Source organism: Dendrobium catenatum, unplaced genomic scaffold (assembly GCF_001605985.2).
Source record: "Dendrobium catenatum unplaced genomic scaffold, ASM160598v2 fragScaff_scaffold_639, whole genome shotgun sequence".
NCBI classification, from domain to species: Eukaryota; Viridiplantae; Streptophyta; class Magnoliopsida; order Asparagales; family Orchidaceae; genus Dendrobium; species Dendrobium catenatum.
In genome coordinates, this window is record NW_021319101.1 from 61,318 (window position 1) to 80,015 (window position 18,698).

At 37.0% G+C, this 18,698-nt stretch overlaps 2 protein-coding genes across 4 annotated transcripts; both read left to right on the top strand.

Moving 5' to 3' along the window:
• Positions 1 to 9,280: 9,280 nt before the first annotated feature.
• LOC110111764 lies at positions 9,281 to 9,820 on the top strand. Its single transcript, XM_020843766.1, has one exon. It carries the CDS (start codon positions 9,281 to 9,283, stop codon positions 9,818 to 9,820), a length of 540 nt encoding a protein of 179 aa, XP_020699425.1.
• A 6,563-nt stretch (positions 9,821 to 16,383) lies between these two features.
• On the top strand, positions 16,384 to 18,431 carry LOC110111765 (protein PIN-LIKES 2-like). Of its 3 annotated transcripts, XM_020843768.2 has the most exons (3): positions 16,409 to 16,542; positions 16,658 to 16,684; positions 16,789 to 18,431. In XM_020843768.2, the coding sequence occupies exon 3, from the start codon at positions 16,826 to 16,828 to the stop codon at positions 18,164 to 18,166; it is 1,341 nt and encodes a 446-aa protein (XP_020699427.1). In that variant the 5' UTR covers positions 16,409 to 16,542; positions 16,658 to 16,684; positions 16,789 to 16,825; the 3' UTR covers positions 18,167 to 18,431. The 3 variants fall into 3 exon arrangements, with proteins under 3 accessions (XP_020699426.1, XP_020699427.1, XP_020699428.1); XM_020843767.2 differs by lacking the exon at positions 16,658 to 16,684 and having other exon boundaries at positions 16,384 to 16,542; XM_020843769.2 differs by lacking the exon at positions 16,658 to 16,684 and having other exon boundaries at positions 16,427 to 16,606.
• The last annotated feature ends 267 nt before the right edge of the window (positions 18,432 to 18,698 follow it).

The following is an 18,698-nucleotide window of genomic DNA, read 5'->3' on the forward strand; positions in this document are numbered from 1 at the left end:
TCTGCTATGCTCAGATGGATAAGGGAGGATTCCTACCACTGGAGCGTGAAGGCTTCACTTAGAGTTCAAAGGTAAGAATCTCTACTTGTGAATTGAGATTACTTCATTCTTTTCTTTCTTCCTTCTAGATTTCTTGTGAGAAGATCTATCAAGGAGATCCGGTTCGCTGCCAACACTTGGAGAGTGTGAATAGCCGAAGGGTTCGCTGCCTACACTTGGAGAGTGTGAATAGCCGAAGGGTTCGCTGCCTACACTTGGAGAGTGTGAATAGCCGAAGGGTTCTCTGCCCACACTAGGAGAGTGTGAAAGGACGACGGTTCTCTGCCAACACTAGGGATTGTGTAAAAGGACAATGATTCTCTGTCGCACCGGGGAGTGGTGAAAAGAGTGTGTTGTAAAGGCTTCTCCGCCTTGCTGTGGGTGCAAAAGGAGAGTCACTATTAGTATTAGTGCAATACTCAGAGGGTGCCTATGGGGAGTGGATGTAGGTCTGGTTTTAGACCGAACCACTATAAATCTGGTGTCATTTACTTTACTGTTTTTACGTTTCCGCATTTTAATTCTTAGTCTTAAAAACTCTGTGGTTGAAAAACTTTTTCTACAAAACTTAAAAGAAACAATTTTTATTTCGGTTCAACATAATTTTAAAAGACGGCTTAAAATTTTTAAACTACCAATTCACCCCCCCCCCTCTTGGTAGCCTTTGGGACATTAACTTAGGCTTAACAACCTAATTACTAGACTCAACATGGACCACCTCCGGCCACATCCTCTAGGTAACCACCCTCTATTACAAAGGTGATTCCAAAAGTTCCTTTCATAGTCAGATAAGTCTTTATTCATCTTGGTCAAAGTCAAGTCCTCCAAACAAAACATATCAAAAGTCATGCTAAAGGCACATATCTCATCCACTAGACCTCTTTTAGATCATCCCATCTTGTTTTAATGGAGGGCATCATATCAATACCCATTCAATACTGGCTTGACCTTAGAAGACCATACACGCCCCCTCTTACTCAACAATGAGACACAAGACCACCTTTCTACCTAATGCCAATTCAATTTTCTTATCCACACTAGTTAATCTCACTCGTGCATCTCACGCAAGATCGCCATGTCACTTGAGACAATTGACTAAGCTTTATTATAAAAAATAATTTAACTCCTATAATCCATAAATATTTCACTATAACTCCAAACCCTATAAATAAGGCGAGGATCCATAAAGAGAAGAGGGCCATAAGATCACAATACATCAGAGAAGATACACATATCATGTATGCCACTCAGAGAGATATATAACGTGCAGGTTTTCATTTTATATAGTTGAAGCTCTATAGAATAAAGCTCCCATTCCTCTTATTCTTATACATTTTGGATGGGATAATAAAGATTTTATTCAAATATATTTATTGTTCTTATATTCTTTCTCTTCCTCTTTTTCTCTGCCTTCATCTTCCTCAACAACAGGCTCTCAAGCTTACATGTAGCACAAAGTATGATTACATCATCCACCAGATAAATTTGGGTTCAATAAAGGGATTCTAGTCATACTTGTTGAAAGTAAGTGTGGGAGGTTATGTAACATTATTCTATTTTGAGGCTCTCTACTTGCTATATATGGGTATAAGAGGTAAAAGGATGGCATAAGTAGAAGTGGAGTTATAAGTAGACATCGAGACAAGTACAATATAATCATTGCAATGCATTTGTATTAAGGAAATAAGTATACATATTATTCAAAAATAAATATTAAAAATTCTGAAACTCTGTATAAACTCTGATGAAATATGAAAGTCAAATGCAAGTGAATCTTTAATGACAAGTATTATGTGAAGTATCTGAATATCTCTGTGAAAGTGTATTTACAAGTAAGTGAAAACTTTAAGTAGGCACTAAATCTCAAAAAAATTATGTTTTATTATTTATGAGTAATTTATTTATTATTTATTACCTTTTTAATTATATTGCAATTTCTTCTTTTAATTTGCATATTAATATCAGTGATGAGTCAGGGTAAAAAATTTATTAAGCTAAATGTGATCATTTCTTTCTTTCTAATATTACAAAAAAAAAAAAAAAAAGGAAAGGCCAAAAAGAGTAGATCAAGGATTGTGGTAGGTTTCTAGGATTTTGAGTAGTAAGGTACCATTTTTGTAATCCAGTATTTAATTATTTTGATGCATAAAGTTTCTGATGCTGGATTAGTGTATATAGATTTTGATATGAATGTAAAAGTGATCGTACTATTTTTATAATTTGAATTGTATAGTATCTTTGGTTATTTTTTTGATGTTTAAGTAATAATTTTAGGTTTAGGCATTCCAACCATCAATTAGATCCTAAGGTGTCACATGGGAGGTGAGGGAGAGATTGAGAGAAGGTTCCTTGGGAGGAGTCCAAGGAATTATGTGACGTGATTCACTTGGTTGTTTCTATGTTCTACACCTTATTCCTCCTAGTTATTTGCATGAAGAGCTCTTGGAAAGGAGTTTTAAGAAGTCTTTGTAGAAGGCTTAAGTTTATCCAAAGAGGCTAGGGAGAAGGCATCATCATCATGCTAGGAAGCATGAAAGAGAGAGTGAAGTTTTTCATGTATGAGAAGTGGAGTACAAGGTTTTTCATACCTTTGAAAAAAGAAGGTATCTTTGCCATGCTGGAAAGCAGAAGGAAGAAGTTTGAAGCTTTTCGAGGAATAGAAGAAGTGTACAAAGTTTTTCTCTGCCTGAGAAAGGAGAAGGGCTTCTTTGTCTTAATTATAGCAAAAGGAGTAATTTAGTGGAATTCCCACAATAGAGGATCTTGGAGAGTGGACATAGGTTAAAAGATAAAACTATTATAAAAATTTAATTTGAGTTCCTTATTTGATTTTTTTTTCCTTGTAGTTTTTTTTGTTATTCCCCTAGTTATGTTTTTGCAAAGTGGTGTTTTAATCTAAATATGAAAAATATTTCATGTATTAGAATTTGATTTATCTATTAAAATTTTAATTGTGTTACTTTTCATCTTGAAGTTATTTTTGAAAGTAAAAGAAATAAAAATATATTTGCTTATTGTAAAATAGTTTTTTTAAGACTTCCGCCATAATTGTTGTTGTTAAGGTAAAAATTTTTAAAACAACCATTTCACTTCCTCTTGACTGTGCCAAGTCACTTCAAAAAATCTCATCATTTGTGTGTTTATCCATTAGGCTGCATAATAAATCCAAAATGAAAGATTAATTATCTCTCTTAATCATCCATTTGCAGATGATATGATGAGATAAAATTTAGATTAATATTAATTGGCCTCCATAAGCTTCTCTAGAAGTGGCTAAGGAAACAAGTGTGAAAGCCAGTCTTTCTTTTGTTTTCTTTCCAAGTTCGTCCGGATGAAGTGGAGTTCATCCCGGACAATCAGTTAAAAATTTGGAGACAAAGAGCTTCGTCCCAGGATGAAGGTATGTTCATCCGTATGAAATTTGTCCAGAGAGCATCGTTCAGGAAAAATAATTAATTTTCGTCTAGACGATTGGAGTCCAGAGGAGATCATCCTGGGACGATCGGGGCATCGTCCTGGACGATCCTGTTTGATAAATATCCAATTTGAGATATTTTTGAAGAAAGAGAAAGAGGAGGAGAGAGAAAAGAGAAGGAAGAGGAAGAAAAAGTGGATTTGGGGCAACTTTAATTCATTTTCATCCGTCACCGTAGTTGGGAAAGTTGATCGACTTGAGGTAAGGCATATTATGCCTTTCACAATTTTCTAAAATGAGGTTTTTGACGGATTTCTTGTTTTGATTTTCATTTCATTTAGCCTAAAAGTGATTTATCTTTGTATCGACGAAACTTTTACCGCGTAACTTTTGGTATGTTGTAGAGATGATGTTTGTGCACGTTTTGAGTATTTTCTAGAAAGTTTTCACCTGGTAGTTTGAATTCTACAGAGTTTTTATCGAATAGAAAATTATATGAATATTGGAAAATATTGCTTCAGTATAATTAAAGTCCTGAAATGATATTTTCTACGATTTCTGGTAATTTGATAATTTTATGAAACTGTGAATTTTGTTCTATTGAATTTTCGTTGTCTGCCGTTATACTCTCCGATGATATTCTGATACAGATCTGATTTCTCTGAATCTAATGTGATTTGATGTTCGATATGGATGATATTATGATACGAATCTGATTTCTCTATATCTGATATGATTTGATGTTGATGTATTGTGATATTAGAAGGGAGTTATAAGGGGTCAGAATCCTTTGAGATTCTGTCAGGATCCGGGAATATGAAGAATGAATTTTGATCTGATAATTATATATATTTGATATGTTCTGATGTTGTAAGCACAAAGAGAGGCATAAGGGGCCATAATCCTTTGAGATTCTGTCTGTATCAGGGAAGGGAGGCATAAGGGGCCATAATCCTTTAAGATTCTATCTTGGTCAGGAAAATCTGTGATGAAATGTGATTGAATATTGTCTAAAATCTGTTCTGAACTTTGATTTGAATTCTGATTTGAATATTTCTGTGACGTAAATTTGATTCAGTTCTTCTGTCTCTGTTACTCCATTTGTTCTGAACGAATATAAGTATTATGTTTGACTTCTATCTATGTGAATCTCTGACCTCTATCTCATATTCTGATTGTTGTACGATTATCTGAATTATGTATGGCAAATGTTTTTAACTCCTTTATGCGTATTTTGATATGAGAATTTTTGGAGATTTTGATTGGCTAGTGTAGTCTTGCTGAGCTATTAGCTCATCCTTGTTATCTGCGTGGTTTTCAAGTTCTGGAAAAGGGAATGAGGTGTTGGACTAGCCATTCTGTGTCTGATCTAAGATTAGGTATTTTTGTACTTTTGATTTTTATATGATCATGGTTATTCTGTTCTTCTGTTCTGTTCTTTCTGTTTATGACTATGCACTGTATTGTACATGATTATTTTAAAGAATGAGAAGAAAGAAAATGATTGATGAATTGCGGTATATTAGAAGTTTATAGTAGCTCTGTTTTTCTGTATGATTATTTGAAAGAAAGTCTGAAACCAAATTCCAAAGCTAGATCTTGGATTCATCTGTCGCGACTCAAAGCGATGGGATTCGTTCCGGTCGGGTTGGGTCGTGACAAATTAGAGTGGTATTAGAGCATAATTTTGGAATATGGGATTGTAAGACAGAGCTATAGGAATTGATCTATAAGTTTGGTGGGATAGTTTTAGCTTGTCTGGGTTTTTATTATTTTTGCTTTATGTTCAAAGTTGTATTTTGTGTGATATGGATCTGCCAGACCCAGATATGACCGAAGGGCATAATGCTAGTCAGGCAGCTCCTGTGAATAGTTCTGCCCCAGTGGTTGGTTCAGATACAGTTTCACAGTTTGCTATGTTGGTTGCTCGATGATGAGCGAGACACAGAATAGAGTTTTTGCTGTTATAACTAAAGATGTAGATAGACATCTACAAATATTTATGAGATTGAAGCCTTCAAGGTTTGAGGGCACTGTTGAGCCCAAAGCAGCTGAGGATTGGTTGAGGAGATTGGCAAAGACATTTGATGGCATGCAATGTCCTCCTGATAGAAAGGTACCGTTAGCAGTTTTTCTATTAGATGATGAAGCAGAGCGCTGGTGGATGGGCCAACAGGAGGAGAAATTTCAAGGTAAACTGAACTCTCTGATTACATGGGAAGAAATTTTTGAAGTATTTAGATCTTGGTTTGTACCATCTTATGTTAGACAACAAATGTAGGAGACTTTTATGAGATTGGTTCAGGGGAGCAAGATAGTTATGCAGTACGAGGCAGGGTTTATTGCGTTAGCCAGATATGCTCCACAGTTGGTGAGTACTTCTACGGAGAAGTGCTATAGATTTATGAGGGGACTAAGAGATAGTTTGAGGCAACCCCTGGTACCATTTCACATTTTTTATTTCTCTGAGCTTGTGGAGAGAGCTCGAATGATAGAGAATGATCTAATGGCTACTCAGCAGCGGTGGACTGCTAGTAGGAAGAGATTCAGTGGTGATGCATCTGACAGTAGTTTTCCAAGGATGAAAAATAGATTTGTATTTGGAGACTCCAAGAGGAGTGGACAGTTAGTATCTGTTACAGTTTTTGGTAGTGACAGTGTGGTCAGTTCGGGGTTCAGTCAGTGGGGCACCTATGTGCCAAAATTATGGACGACGACATTTTGGCTAGTGTTACAGAATGACTGGTCAGTGTTTCAGATGTGGTCAACTAGGACATCAGATTGCAGAGTGTCCACAAGCCAGATTTGATCGACGATCTGAGTCCAGATCTGAGAGTTTTGTTAGACCGGCAGGAAGGTCTAGGACAGTTCCTCTACGTACTATTTCTGAAGGATCATCTATAGAGTTGGTGGTTCGGGTTCTGTGGTGAGGAGACCACCTAGTGGTAATCAGAGGGAGTCTAGTTATTCTATAGCTCCAGCTCCAGTTCAGCCATGTATGTACAGTTTGAATCAGCAAGAGGCTCGAGATGCTCTGGATGTGGTGACAGGTACTATTTACATTTCTAAACATCCCTGTCGTGTTTTGTTTGATTTTGGAGCCAGTCATTCATTTATTTCCGAGCATTATTTTGATGCTTTTCACTTGGATTCTGTTATATTACCTATTTCACTTTCTATTCTATTGCCGGCTGAAAATAATTTGATAGCTCGGAAGTTTTGTTTCAGTGAGATTGAAATTTCTGGCAAGAAGTGGATGTCTTGTTTGATTTTATTGCTGATTTCTTCGTATGATGTGATTTTGGATATGAATTGACTGAGTTTGTATGAGACTCAAATAGATTGTCTGAAGAAACAAGTTAGCTTGTTCATGGATGGTGAAAGGTGTGTATTCCAAGGGTTAAGAGGTGTTTTGTCATGTTTGATTTTTATGTTTGAAGTAAGAAGAATGTGGAAGAAGGGTTGTACGGTGTTTTTGGCATCAGTACAGGATATGAATATAGATGCGGGTTCTATTTTTGATATCTCAATTATACGAGATTTTTTGGTTGTATTTTCTGAATATTTAGTTGGTTTACCTTCGGATAGAGATATTGAGTTCTGTATTGATGTATTTTTGGGTATAGCTCCAATATCTAAGGCTCCGTAAAGGATGTACCTGAAGGAACTTGCGGAGTTGAAAGTTTAACTCCAGGAGTTGGTGGATAGAGAATTTATTTGTTCGAGTGTCTCTCCTTGGGGAGCACCTATTCTGTTTATGAAGAAGAAGGATGGTATAATGCATATGTGTGTTGACTATAAAGATTTGAATAAAGTCACAATCAAGATTAAGTTTCCGTTGCCATGGATTGATGATTTGTTTGATCAGCTTGCTGGATCTTCTATATTCTCAAAGATTGATTTGAGATCTGGTTACTATCAGGTGAAGGTGAGGGAGGCTGTTGTTATGAAAACAGCTTTCAGTGCTCGGTATGGACCTGATGAATAGAGTATTCAAAGATTATTTGGATTAGTTTGTGATCGTCTTTATAGATGATATTCTGTTATATTCTGCTTCTGAGGAAGAACATGCCAGACATTTGAGAAGTGTGTTGGAGACTCTCAGACGACATCAGTTGTATGCAAAATTCACCAAATGTGAATTCTGGCTGAAGAGTATTTCTTTTCTGGGACATATAATGAGCGGTGAAGGTATTTCTGTTGATCTCCAGAAAATTCAAGCAATTGCTAATTGGTCAAGGCCTACTACGCTATTTGAGATATGTAGTTTCTTGGGCATGGCTGGATATTATAGAAAATTTGTGAAGAGATTTTCTCAAATTTATGCACCTTTGACGAGACCGACTCAGAAGTCAGTAGCTTTTGTTTGGACACCAGAGTGTGAAGCTAGTTTTTAGATATTGAAGGATTGTTTGACTTCTGCTCCAGTGTTAGCACTTCCCTTTGATACGGAAGGATTTCAGGTATTCAGTGATACTTTACTTAAAGGTTTGGGCTGTGTTCTGATGCAGCATAGTCGAGTAATAGCTTATGCCTCGAGACAGTTGAAACCACATTAAAAGAATTACCTGATGCATGATTTGGAATTGGCTGCTGTTGTATTTACTTTGAAGATTTGACGTCATTACTTGTATGGCATCAGGTGTGAGATCTTCATGGATCATAAGAGTTTGAAGTACATATTTACTCAGAAGGATCTGAATTTGAGGCAAAGAAGATGGCTTGAGTTGATCAAGGACAATGATCTGACTTTTTCAGTATCAGCCTGGTAAGGCTAATGTCGTGGCAGATGCCTTGAGTAGGAAGTTTGATGGATTATCATGTTTACAGCTCACTTTTGATGAGTATCTAATACGAGATATGGAAAGATTATAGCTGGAGGTTATTTCCTCTATTGGTCTGGATTCTGGTATTGTGACTTATATGATTATTCAGCCCTCTTTGGAAGAAAAGATTCATGAAGCTCAGAAGTCAGATGCTGAATATTTGAAGTTAATTGATTAGATCGAATCTGGTAAGAAACCTGAACTACGAATTTCTGATTCTGGTATTATTTTCTTTAAGAATAGGCTGTGGATTCGTATGTTTGGAGATCTGAGGAAAGAGATTCTACACGAAGCTCATTATTCAGGCTATACCATTCATCCAGAAAGTGGTAAGATGTATGGAGATATGAAAAGATTATTTTGGTGGCCTGGAATGAAAAATGACATAGCAGAGTTTGTTTCGAGATGCGAAGCCTGTCAGTTAGTGAAGGTAGAGCATCAGCGACCAGGAGGTCTTTTGCAGTTGTTGCGTATCCCTGAGTGGAAGTGGGAAGAGGTGACGATGGATTTTACTATGGGTTTTCCTAGATCGAGGCAAGGACATGATGCAATTTGGGTGATTATTGATCGACTGACGAAGTCTGTACATTTTCTTTCGATTAGACAAATGGATCAGGTGGAAAAGTTAGCTCAGATTTATGTTAAAGAAATTATCAGATTACATGGTGTGACAAAAGTGATTGTATCTGATCGGGATGGACGGTTTACTTCCAGACTTTAGAGAGTTATTCAGCAAGGATTGGGTACAAAGTTGCATTTCAGTACGACTTTTCATCAGCAGACGTATGGACAGTCTGAGAGGACTATTCAGGTACTGGAAGATCTTTCGAGATTATGTGTTCTGGATTTTGGAGGCAGTTGGGAAGATTATATCCCACTGATTGAATTTGCATACAATAACATTTATCAGTAAAGCATTGGTATAGCACCCTATGAAGCTCTATATGACAGAAAGTGTAGAACTCCTTTGACTCTAACTAAGGTGGGAGATAGAAAAGTAATGGGTTTAACTTTTGTAGATGATACTGTGATGAATATTAATCTGATTAAAGAAAGATTGAAAGCTGCACAAGATAGACAGCAAAAGTATTACAATCGGAAGCACAAATTTGTTGAATTTCAGATTGGTGACTTTGTATATGTCAAAGTTAGTCCGATGAAAGGTGTTAGCAGATTTGGAAGAGTAAGCAAGCTCAATCCAAGGTATGTCGGACCTTTTGAGATCATCAAAAGGATTGGTATTTCTGCTTACAGGTTGTTATTGCCTGATCAGATGTCTGATATACATAACATGTTTCACGTATCCTCTTTAAGAAAGTGGATATCTGATTCTGGACAGAAAATTTCTGTTGATGATATGGAGATTCAGGAGAATCTACAATATAAAGTAGAGCCTGAAAAGATTTTGGTTTATGATATAAGAAAGTTAAAAAGTAAACAGATTCCGATTGTTAAGGTTCAGTGGAAACATAGAACAGCAAGAGAGGCTACTTGGGAGAAGGAGTCGGATATGAGACAGTTATATCCGAATCTATTCTGACTCAATTTTACTTTTGGAATGTCGAGGACGACATTGTTCTGAAGGTGGGGAGATTGTGAAAGCCAGAATTTCTTTTGTTTTCCTTCCAGGTTCGTCCGGACGAATGGGATTTCATCCGGACGATCAGTTAAAAATTTAGTGACAGAGAGCTTCGTCCCAGGACGAAAGTATGTTCGTCCGTATGAAATTTGTCCTGAGAGCATCATTCAGGAAAAATAATTAATTTTCGTCTGGACGATTGGAGTCCAAAAGAGATCGTCCCGGGTCGATTGGGGCATCGTCCTAGACGATCCTGTTTGATAAATATTCGATTTAAGATATTTTTGAAGAAAGAGAAAGAGGAGGATAGAGAAAAGCGAAGGAAGAGGAAGAAAAAGTGGATTTTGAGCGACTTTAGTCCGTTTTTGTCCGTCGCCGTAGTTGAGAAAGTTGATTGACTTGAGGTAAGGCATATTATGCCTTTCTCAATTTTTAGAAATGTGTTTTTTGATGGATTTCTTGTTTCGATTTTCATTTCCGTTAGCCTAAAAGTGATTTATCTTTGTATCGACGAAACTTTTACCGCGTAATTTTTGATATGTTCTAGAGATGATGTTTTTGCACGTTTTGAGTATTTTATGAAAAATTTTCACCGGGTAGTTGAATTCTGCAGAGTTTTTATTGAATAAAAAATTATCTTGATGTTGAAAAATATTACTTCAGTACAATGAAAGTCTTGAAATGATGTTTTCTACGATCTCTGGTAATTTGATCATTTTCTGAAACTGTGAATTTTGTTATGTTGAATTTCTGTTGTCTGTCGTTATACTCTCCGACGATATTCTGATACGAATATGATTTCTCTGAATATGATGTGATTTGATGTTCGATGTGGATGATATTCTCATACGAATCTGATTTCTCTGTATCTGATATGATTTGATGTTGATGTGTTGTGATATCAGAAGGGAGTTATAAGGGGACGGAATCCTTTGAGATTCTGTCTGTGTCAGGGAAGAGAGGCATAAGCGGCCAGAATCCTTTGAGATTCTGTCAGGGTCAGGGAATCTGAAAAATAAATTCTGATCTGATAATTCTGTATATCTGATATGTTTTAGTGCTGTAAGCACAAAGGGAGGCATAAGGGGCTAGAATCCTTTGAGATTTTGTCTGTGTTAGGGAAGGGAGTCATAAGGGGCCATAATCCTTTGAGATTCTGTCTGGGTCAGGGAAATCTATAATGAAATGTGATTTGAATGTTTTCTAAAATTTATTCTTAACATTGATTTGAATTCTGATTTGAATAATTCTGTGACATAAATTTGATTCAGTTCTTCTGTCTCTATTACTTCATTTGTTATGAACGAATATAAGTATTCTGTTTAATTTCTGTTATGTGTAAATCTCTGACCTCTGTCTGATATTCTGATTGTTGTACGATTATCTGAATTCTGTATGGCAAATGTTTTTAACGCCTTTATGCGTATTTTGATATGAGAATTTCTGGAGATTTTGATTGGCTAGTGTAGTCTTGCTGAGCTGTTAGCTCATCCTTGTTATCTGCATGGTTTTTAAGTTCTGGAAAAGGGAAGGAGGTGTTGGACTAGTCGTTCTGTGTCTGATCTAAGATTAGGTATTTTTGTACTTTTGATTTTTGTGTGGTCATGGCTATTCTGTTCTTCTGTTCTATTCTTTCTGTTTATGGCTATGCATTGTATTGTACATGATTATTTTGAAAAATGAGAAGAAATAAAATGATTGACTAATTGCAGTATATTGGAAGTTTATAGTAGCTCTGTGTTTTTTGTATGATTATTTGAAAGAAAGTCTGAAACCAAATTCCAAAGCTAGATCCTAGATTCATCTGTTTCGACTCGACGCGATGAGATTCATTCCGATCGGGTTGGGTCGTGACAACAAGTACTGTTGTTAGATACACTAGTGGTTGGAAGACCATATAACTTGTGAAATTCATGGAAGTAAGGAGTCAAGCCATGAGGAAAGGTCCAACACCACCCTCTATAAATTCTTCATTTTCATATGTAGTGATATCATCATATCATGGAGAATCAAGAAAAAAATTCGCAGAGATCATCAAGCAGTGTGAATTGAGTTTAGGACACACTACAAGAAAATGCACGATTACCGTCGGATCTTCCGGCGGATATATATACGAAAGAAATTATGACATTTGTACCAGTGTTCTATGTGACGGTAATATTACGGCGGAGTTACCGGCGAAAATTATGTCGGTACTGTTCCGACACAGGTTTCGCTGGTATATACGTCGTAATCTGTAAGCATATTGTATAATACGATGTATTTTACGTCAGAAATTTTAGACGTATTTACCGACGGATATGACGCCGGTCGTTTTAAACACAACGAAATATTACCAACGGAAACACTACCAACACATTATCCATCGGAAAAATCGTCGGTCAAAACCCTATTTCTCTCCCGAGTCCATCTGCCTTATTATTTCATTATGCCATTTTGTTTAGGTCTCCGCTCGCCTCCGTCGCCCAGTGTCGCCCCACCAAACCTCGCCGCTACCAAGACCGTCTAGACTTCCATGAAGTTTGCCTCCATCACCGGTGAAACGCCACAGTTTTGAGGAAAATCCACTGTAAGTTTTTTATTTTTTTGTTGATTTTCTTAGTAGAAATTTGCATAAAATGTTGAGGAGATTGTGCCTTAGTGTATGCATAAAACATTTTTTTTTCCAGTTTCTCACCCTAAATATAGTCAACATACTTATGTCCTATCAAGCAACAATCAGAACTTTTAAGCAAGCCTTAAGGGTGGGACATTGTAGTTGATGCATGCATAGAAGCTGGAATATCATACTACAGTTTAGCTGAACGCAATTTAGTGATAGGCGATGATGTCACTCTACCATTAGTAGGAAGTAATAATGACCTGTTAAGTTGTTGTTGAACTTGTAAAGCAAGCTAGTGAGCTTCCAATGAAAGTGATAAGATAGCATTGCACAAGATCAATGGATCCAATACAAACCTAATGCACTAAATAATACATAAGGTAACTTCTCTCACGCATGTAATGTGAACTGGACAACCCAAAGTGGAAAGATCGAGGTTTCTATTATTACCTTGAGAAAGAGACTCCAAAATAGAAAACTAAGGCTTCATGGTGTCTTTTTTAATGCTTTATAAAGTAGTTTATTAATATAAATAATTTTTAGTTCAAAAAAAATTATGTTTACAAAAATTATTTTAAAAAACAGTAATAAAGTCATCCCAAATAAATCTTAAGCATAACACTATTCATCCCATATAGTTCTCATGCAAATATGAATAGAGATCCAAAATTATGAAAAGACATACTATTAATTTAATATATTTGTCCAATTTTTGGGTGAATCCACCAATTCTTACCTTCGGATCGTAGGCTTGATTTGTTGCGTGAGCATGAGAATATTTGTTGCTTCTTTATGTGATCCCCTCCCTATTCCTAAAGGTACTGTCATTCCCTCCCATTTATCTGATTTGCTGACTGTGATGGTTTCAGATGATGAAATCAAGGCTACTATCTTCAATGGGAGTTCCAACTCCTCTCCTGATCCTGATGGGTTTAATTTTGAGTTTTATAAATCTAGTTAGCTTTTCACTAGCCCTTTGGTTTTTAAAGCTGTGAAGTCCTTTTTCTCTAAGGGGTATCTTCTCATTAAAGTCAAGGCCACTGCCATTGCTCTGATCCCTAAATCTGCTCATGTTTCAAATATTTCAGATTTTAGGCCCATTGCTCTTTGTAATGTCTTTTATAAGATCAAGAACCTTATTACCACTGACATTATCCTCCTTGCTTCTGAAATTCTTTTGGATTTCAAAAAGTCGGCCAAAAAGAAAATTATGTGTGCCAAACAGGATATGCGTAAGGCTTTTGACTCTGTCTCTAGAGATTTTATTCTGGCCAGAATGAGACAAAAAAGTTTCCTCCAATCTTTATTCACTTGATCAAAGCTTGCATCTCAGATGTTCACTTCTCCATTTGTATTGATGATGCTATGGAAGGCTACTTCCATTCCTCTTCTAGCATTAGACAAGGATGTCCCCTTAGCCCTTATTTATTCTGTATTGCGATGGATGCTTTTACTTGTATGATTGACAATGACTCCTCTCAGGATAGATTTATTGGGATTCAAAAGAAGGACATGAAACTCTCTCACCTTCTCTACGCTGATGATCTTCTCATTTTTGGGGAAGCATCGATGCATAACTGTGCTGTTCTTAGGAAGGTTTTAGAATCATTTGCTATGGTCTCTGGCTTACTGGTGAATAATGAGAAGAACCAGCTTATTATTTATAGTTTCATTCCTAATCCTATGGCTGTTTGTGAGACCCTTAATATGCCTTCTTTCTGTGCAAAGATGACATAATTGGTATACCTATTTCAACCAAAAAAATATGTAAAGCGAATTTCTAGCCCCTCATGCATTCCATCTCCAACCATTTAGCTGGCTGGAAAGCTAGACTGTTATCACTTGCGGGTCACCTTCAATTTCTAAAATACACGGTTTGCAATACTATTGCTTATTGGATTAGGGGGGCTATACTTCAAAAATATTGTATTAAGAGTTTAAGCAGAATGCATGCTAGATTTCTCTATTTTAGTGATATGGAGGCAAAAAAAAAAAAAAAAAAACTACACCTCATTGCTTGGAAGAGAACTTGCAAACCTAAAAAGAATGGTGGACTGGGCATACCTAATTTATTTGACCTTTAATTTACAAATTTTTTGCTCTCTAATTTTCAGATTTTACAATGTCAAATATAGTATACTTTCATGAATGCTAAATATGGCACACCTTGGACCCAGGTTCAGAGCAAAGCCTCTCCTCTTTGGAGAGAAATTGTGAAGGTTGCCTTGCAAATCACTTCCAACATTCAATTTGAAATCAACTCTAATAGTACCATTGCTTTGTTATGGGATCCATGGTTCAATGGAAGGTCTTTACCATTTGCTTTTCCAAATTATTATTTGGAAAATCTAATTCCTCAGCAGGCCATGGTCACTGATTTTTTGGGGGAGGATGGATGACTGTTTCTGAGTAACGTTTATGAGGATTTGAACCTAGCTCTGGCTCATATTGGCATCACTTCTGATTCTAAAAGCACTATACTTTAGAAAGATAGGGAAAAGTCTTGTTTCTCTTCTTTTATAAATTTTTTTATAGGTAAGAGGCCACTGTTGATTGGCATAATTATGTGTGGCACAAACAACATGCCCTTAAATACTCAATTTACACTTGGATTGCTCTTAATGGTGGCCTTAAAACGGCAGAGGAGCTTATTAAGAGGACCATTGCAGTGCCTTCCATCTGTTTTTTATGCTCTTCTCACGATACGACTAACTATCACCTCCTTTTTGAATGTGACTATGCCTTCTCAGTTTTACATAACTTGATTCCAGATCTGGGAGATTTTCTTTTAAAACTACGGCTCACTCAAGTTCTGCACTACTTAGAGAGGGCATACCAGATCAATAATAAAAAAGATTTACTTCTTCTTACTGCTTGCTGTGCTACCTATTATCTCTAGAGGGAGAGAACGAAAGAAGATTTAATTTTAAATTTAGACGTGCTTCCACTCTTTGCTCTATCATAAAATCTGTGGTTGAGGCTAAGGTCTCAACCTGGAAGCACTCTGAAAATCTGAGAATTCCTTGGCCGCCTTAATGCTATTTCTATTTTTTTGTATATGTTTGGGGGTTATTTTTGGCCACTCGACTGGTTGTTTGGATGCGGCATTGCTGTTTGGAGGTTCTTGATTTGCTACTGTCATGGTGGTCTTGCTATTATGCACTGTGCGGGTTGAATTGCTCTTCTAGACGGACTCTTTGAGTTGATCTTTTGCTGGATCTCTCTACTGGCTGAAACTCTCTCTTGGCATTTGTTGATGGTCTCGTATTTTCAGTTCCTTGGACGACTGTCTTTTAGCAACCTTGGACTGATTCTTTTGGAGGTTTTCGTAGAAGGACGATGATGTAGCTGCTAATCTTCTCCTTGAAGGACCTTTTGGGCAACCAGGAGATTTCTATTCGGTGTTGCTGGTTATTCTGTCGGTTTGCGCGATTAGCAGTCTGAGTCTAATTTTGATGTTTACACATCTCTTTTTGGATGGCAGCTCCTTTTTTTTTGCCGCTTACAGATTGTAATTCCTTTTGTCTCTATAGGGGTATAGGTTTTTGGTTATTTCTCTTCATTTTGTTTGAGGTTTAACTTTTTTATTATAATTTACTTGTAATCCATTTTTACATAGTAATATATGAGCTTTTTGTCCTCATTTTCTAAAAAAAAATAAAAAAGATTATTTTAATTTAGATGAGCTGAGATGTTTTATTTTTGAGGAAATTATTTTTTTATAAGTACGAATGCAGCTCGAGACGTGGACCTCCCTTCCTAGAGTCACCGTTAAGTAAGTCTCGGTGAAGTCACCGCCATTTAATTATGTATATAATATGCTAACCGGTCAATCGTCGCGCCGCCAACAGGGTGCTGGCCCGCACATGCAGCATAGAAATGCGGTGACTTTTGTGGCGGTGATTGATGAATCTGTTCGTAACTAATTAATTTTCTTAAAGATTTTTTATTGATTGTATTCTGATTCAACTCTGCCTCCTTGATCTGCCATCTCATCTCAATTCCGTGATTGTCTCGAGTAAAAAGAATTAGGACCTCCCCTTCGCGCTCTGTCTCTCTCTCTCCGCAACCTATTGTTCTGGTTACTATCTGAAACCCTACTTTCGGCGAACTTGTTTTTCTTCCTCTTTTCGTCAAGTATCTTGGTGATTTTGTTTCTTTCTTTGATTTATGATTTCTATTTTGTTGCTATGCAGGATTACTAAAACAAATTCTTAAGATTGGTACTTGTTGTTTTTCAATTTTGAACAGATTTATTGGCAAAAATTGTCGATAACGCTGAATCCTGTTGGAATTTATGCGACAACTTATGTTTGCTGTTTTTCAGATTTGAGCTTGCATCGGAGTTAGGGAGATTTTCCTCTATGGACAGCAGAATAGAGCAAGGGAATCAGAACTGGCTTTCTGCTGTGGTGCCGCTTATGAAGCTTTTAACCCTTACTGTCATTGGCCTCATACTTGCGCACCCCAAAATCCAGATTGTTCCCCGTGCCACTTTCAAGCTTCTAAGTAAGCTTGTCTTCGCTCTCTTCCTCCCTTGTCTCATATTTGTACACCTTGGCGAATCCATTACCTTGGAAGAGGCCCTTCAGTGGTGGTTTGTGCCAGTCAACGTGCTCATAAGCACGGCGATTGGCTGTATTCTTGGATATGTCGTGGCGGTCATTTGCCGACCTCCACCTCAGTTCTTTAGGTTGACGGTGATCATGACTGGCTTTGGCAACACGGGAAATCTGCCCATTGCTATTATTGGATCGGTATGCCACAGCACAAATCACCCCTTTGGCCCTAATTGTAGTCGGACAGGCATTGCGTATGTCTCTTTCGCCCAATGGGTTGCAGTAATTCTTGTGTATACCTTGGTATACCATATGATGGAGCCCCCTATGGCATATTATGAGATCGTTGCAGAGGAAAATGAGATTGAGGAAGAGCTTGCTATCAGTAATATCAGCAGGCCTCTGCTCCAAGAAGCTGAGTGGCCTGGCATGCAGGAGAAGGAAACAGTGCATTCAAAGACTCCTTTTATTGCAAGGGTTTTCGCTAGCATCTCAGGGTCATCACAAAATACCTTCCCTGATATTGATCTAAACGAAGAGGGAGGTGTACTTGCTCCGAGCAGTCCAAAGTCTATAAGGTGCTTGGCAGAGCCGAAGGTGGTTCGGAGAATGAGAATTGTTGCTGAAGAGACTCCTATCCGGCATATTCTTCAGCCACCTACAATAGCATCTCTACTGGCAATTATTGTTGGGATGGTTCCTGCGTTTAGGGATTTTGTATTTGGGAGTGATGCTCCACTGTCATTTTTTACTGACAGTCTTGAGATCTTAGCAGGGGCAGTTGTTCCTTCAGTGATGCTAATTCTTGGAGGTATACTTGCAGAAGGACCAAATGATTCGTCTCTTGGCATCAGAACTACAGTTGGTATCATTATTGCAAGGCTTTTGATTTTGCCATTTATTGGAATAGGGGTAGTGGCTTTGGCAGATAGATTACATCTTTTGCTCCAAGAAGGTCAGATGTACAGATTTGTTCTTTTGTTGCAGTATACAATGCCGAGTGCTATCTTGTTGGGAGCAATTTCAAGCTTGAGGGGTTATGCTGTAAAGGAAGCATCAGCTCTGTTATTCTGGCAGCATATCTTGGCTATGTTGTCACTCTCTATTTATATCGTTATCTACTTCAAGTTGCTTTCCTATGTATGAGGTTAAAATCTTTCAAACTTTTATTGTATGAAAATGCATGTGGAGATTATGCAGTCTTATAACATAGCGTATTTACTACATCCTTACCAAAGGATTGGATTAAAAAAAAAAAAAAAGCGTATTTACTAGTTTGTGAAATGACGCTGTGTTGAATAAGAACTGTCATTGATCTTTTTCTATATGCTTCTTATTTTATGTTCACTTGAATTGTACTATTCCTTCATTTCATGTTCATGTGAAGATCTAGCGCTGCTTCACTCCTAAACTTTTTTTTTTGGAATTGTTTGCACTCATATTTCTGTATACTTGCATCCTTTTAATGAATATACATATCTTCTTGGCGTGGTTGAAGAATGATTTTGTTAATTTCTAGCACTGCTATTTCTTCATAAAGCATAGCTTCCTTTTTTACCCATTTGTTCTTGTAGATTGTAATGTTTATACTTTGTTCATGATTACTTTCTAGTTAATAGACACCAATTATTTGCTCACATCATTTTTTTTTAAATTTATGTTAAACCCATTTTAGTTA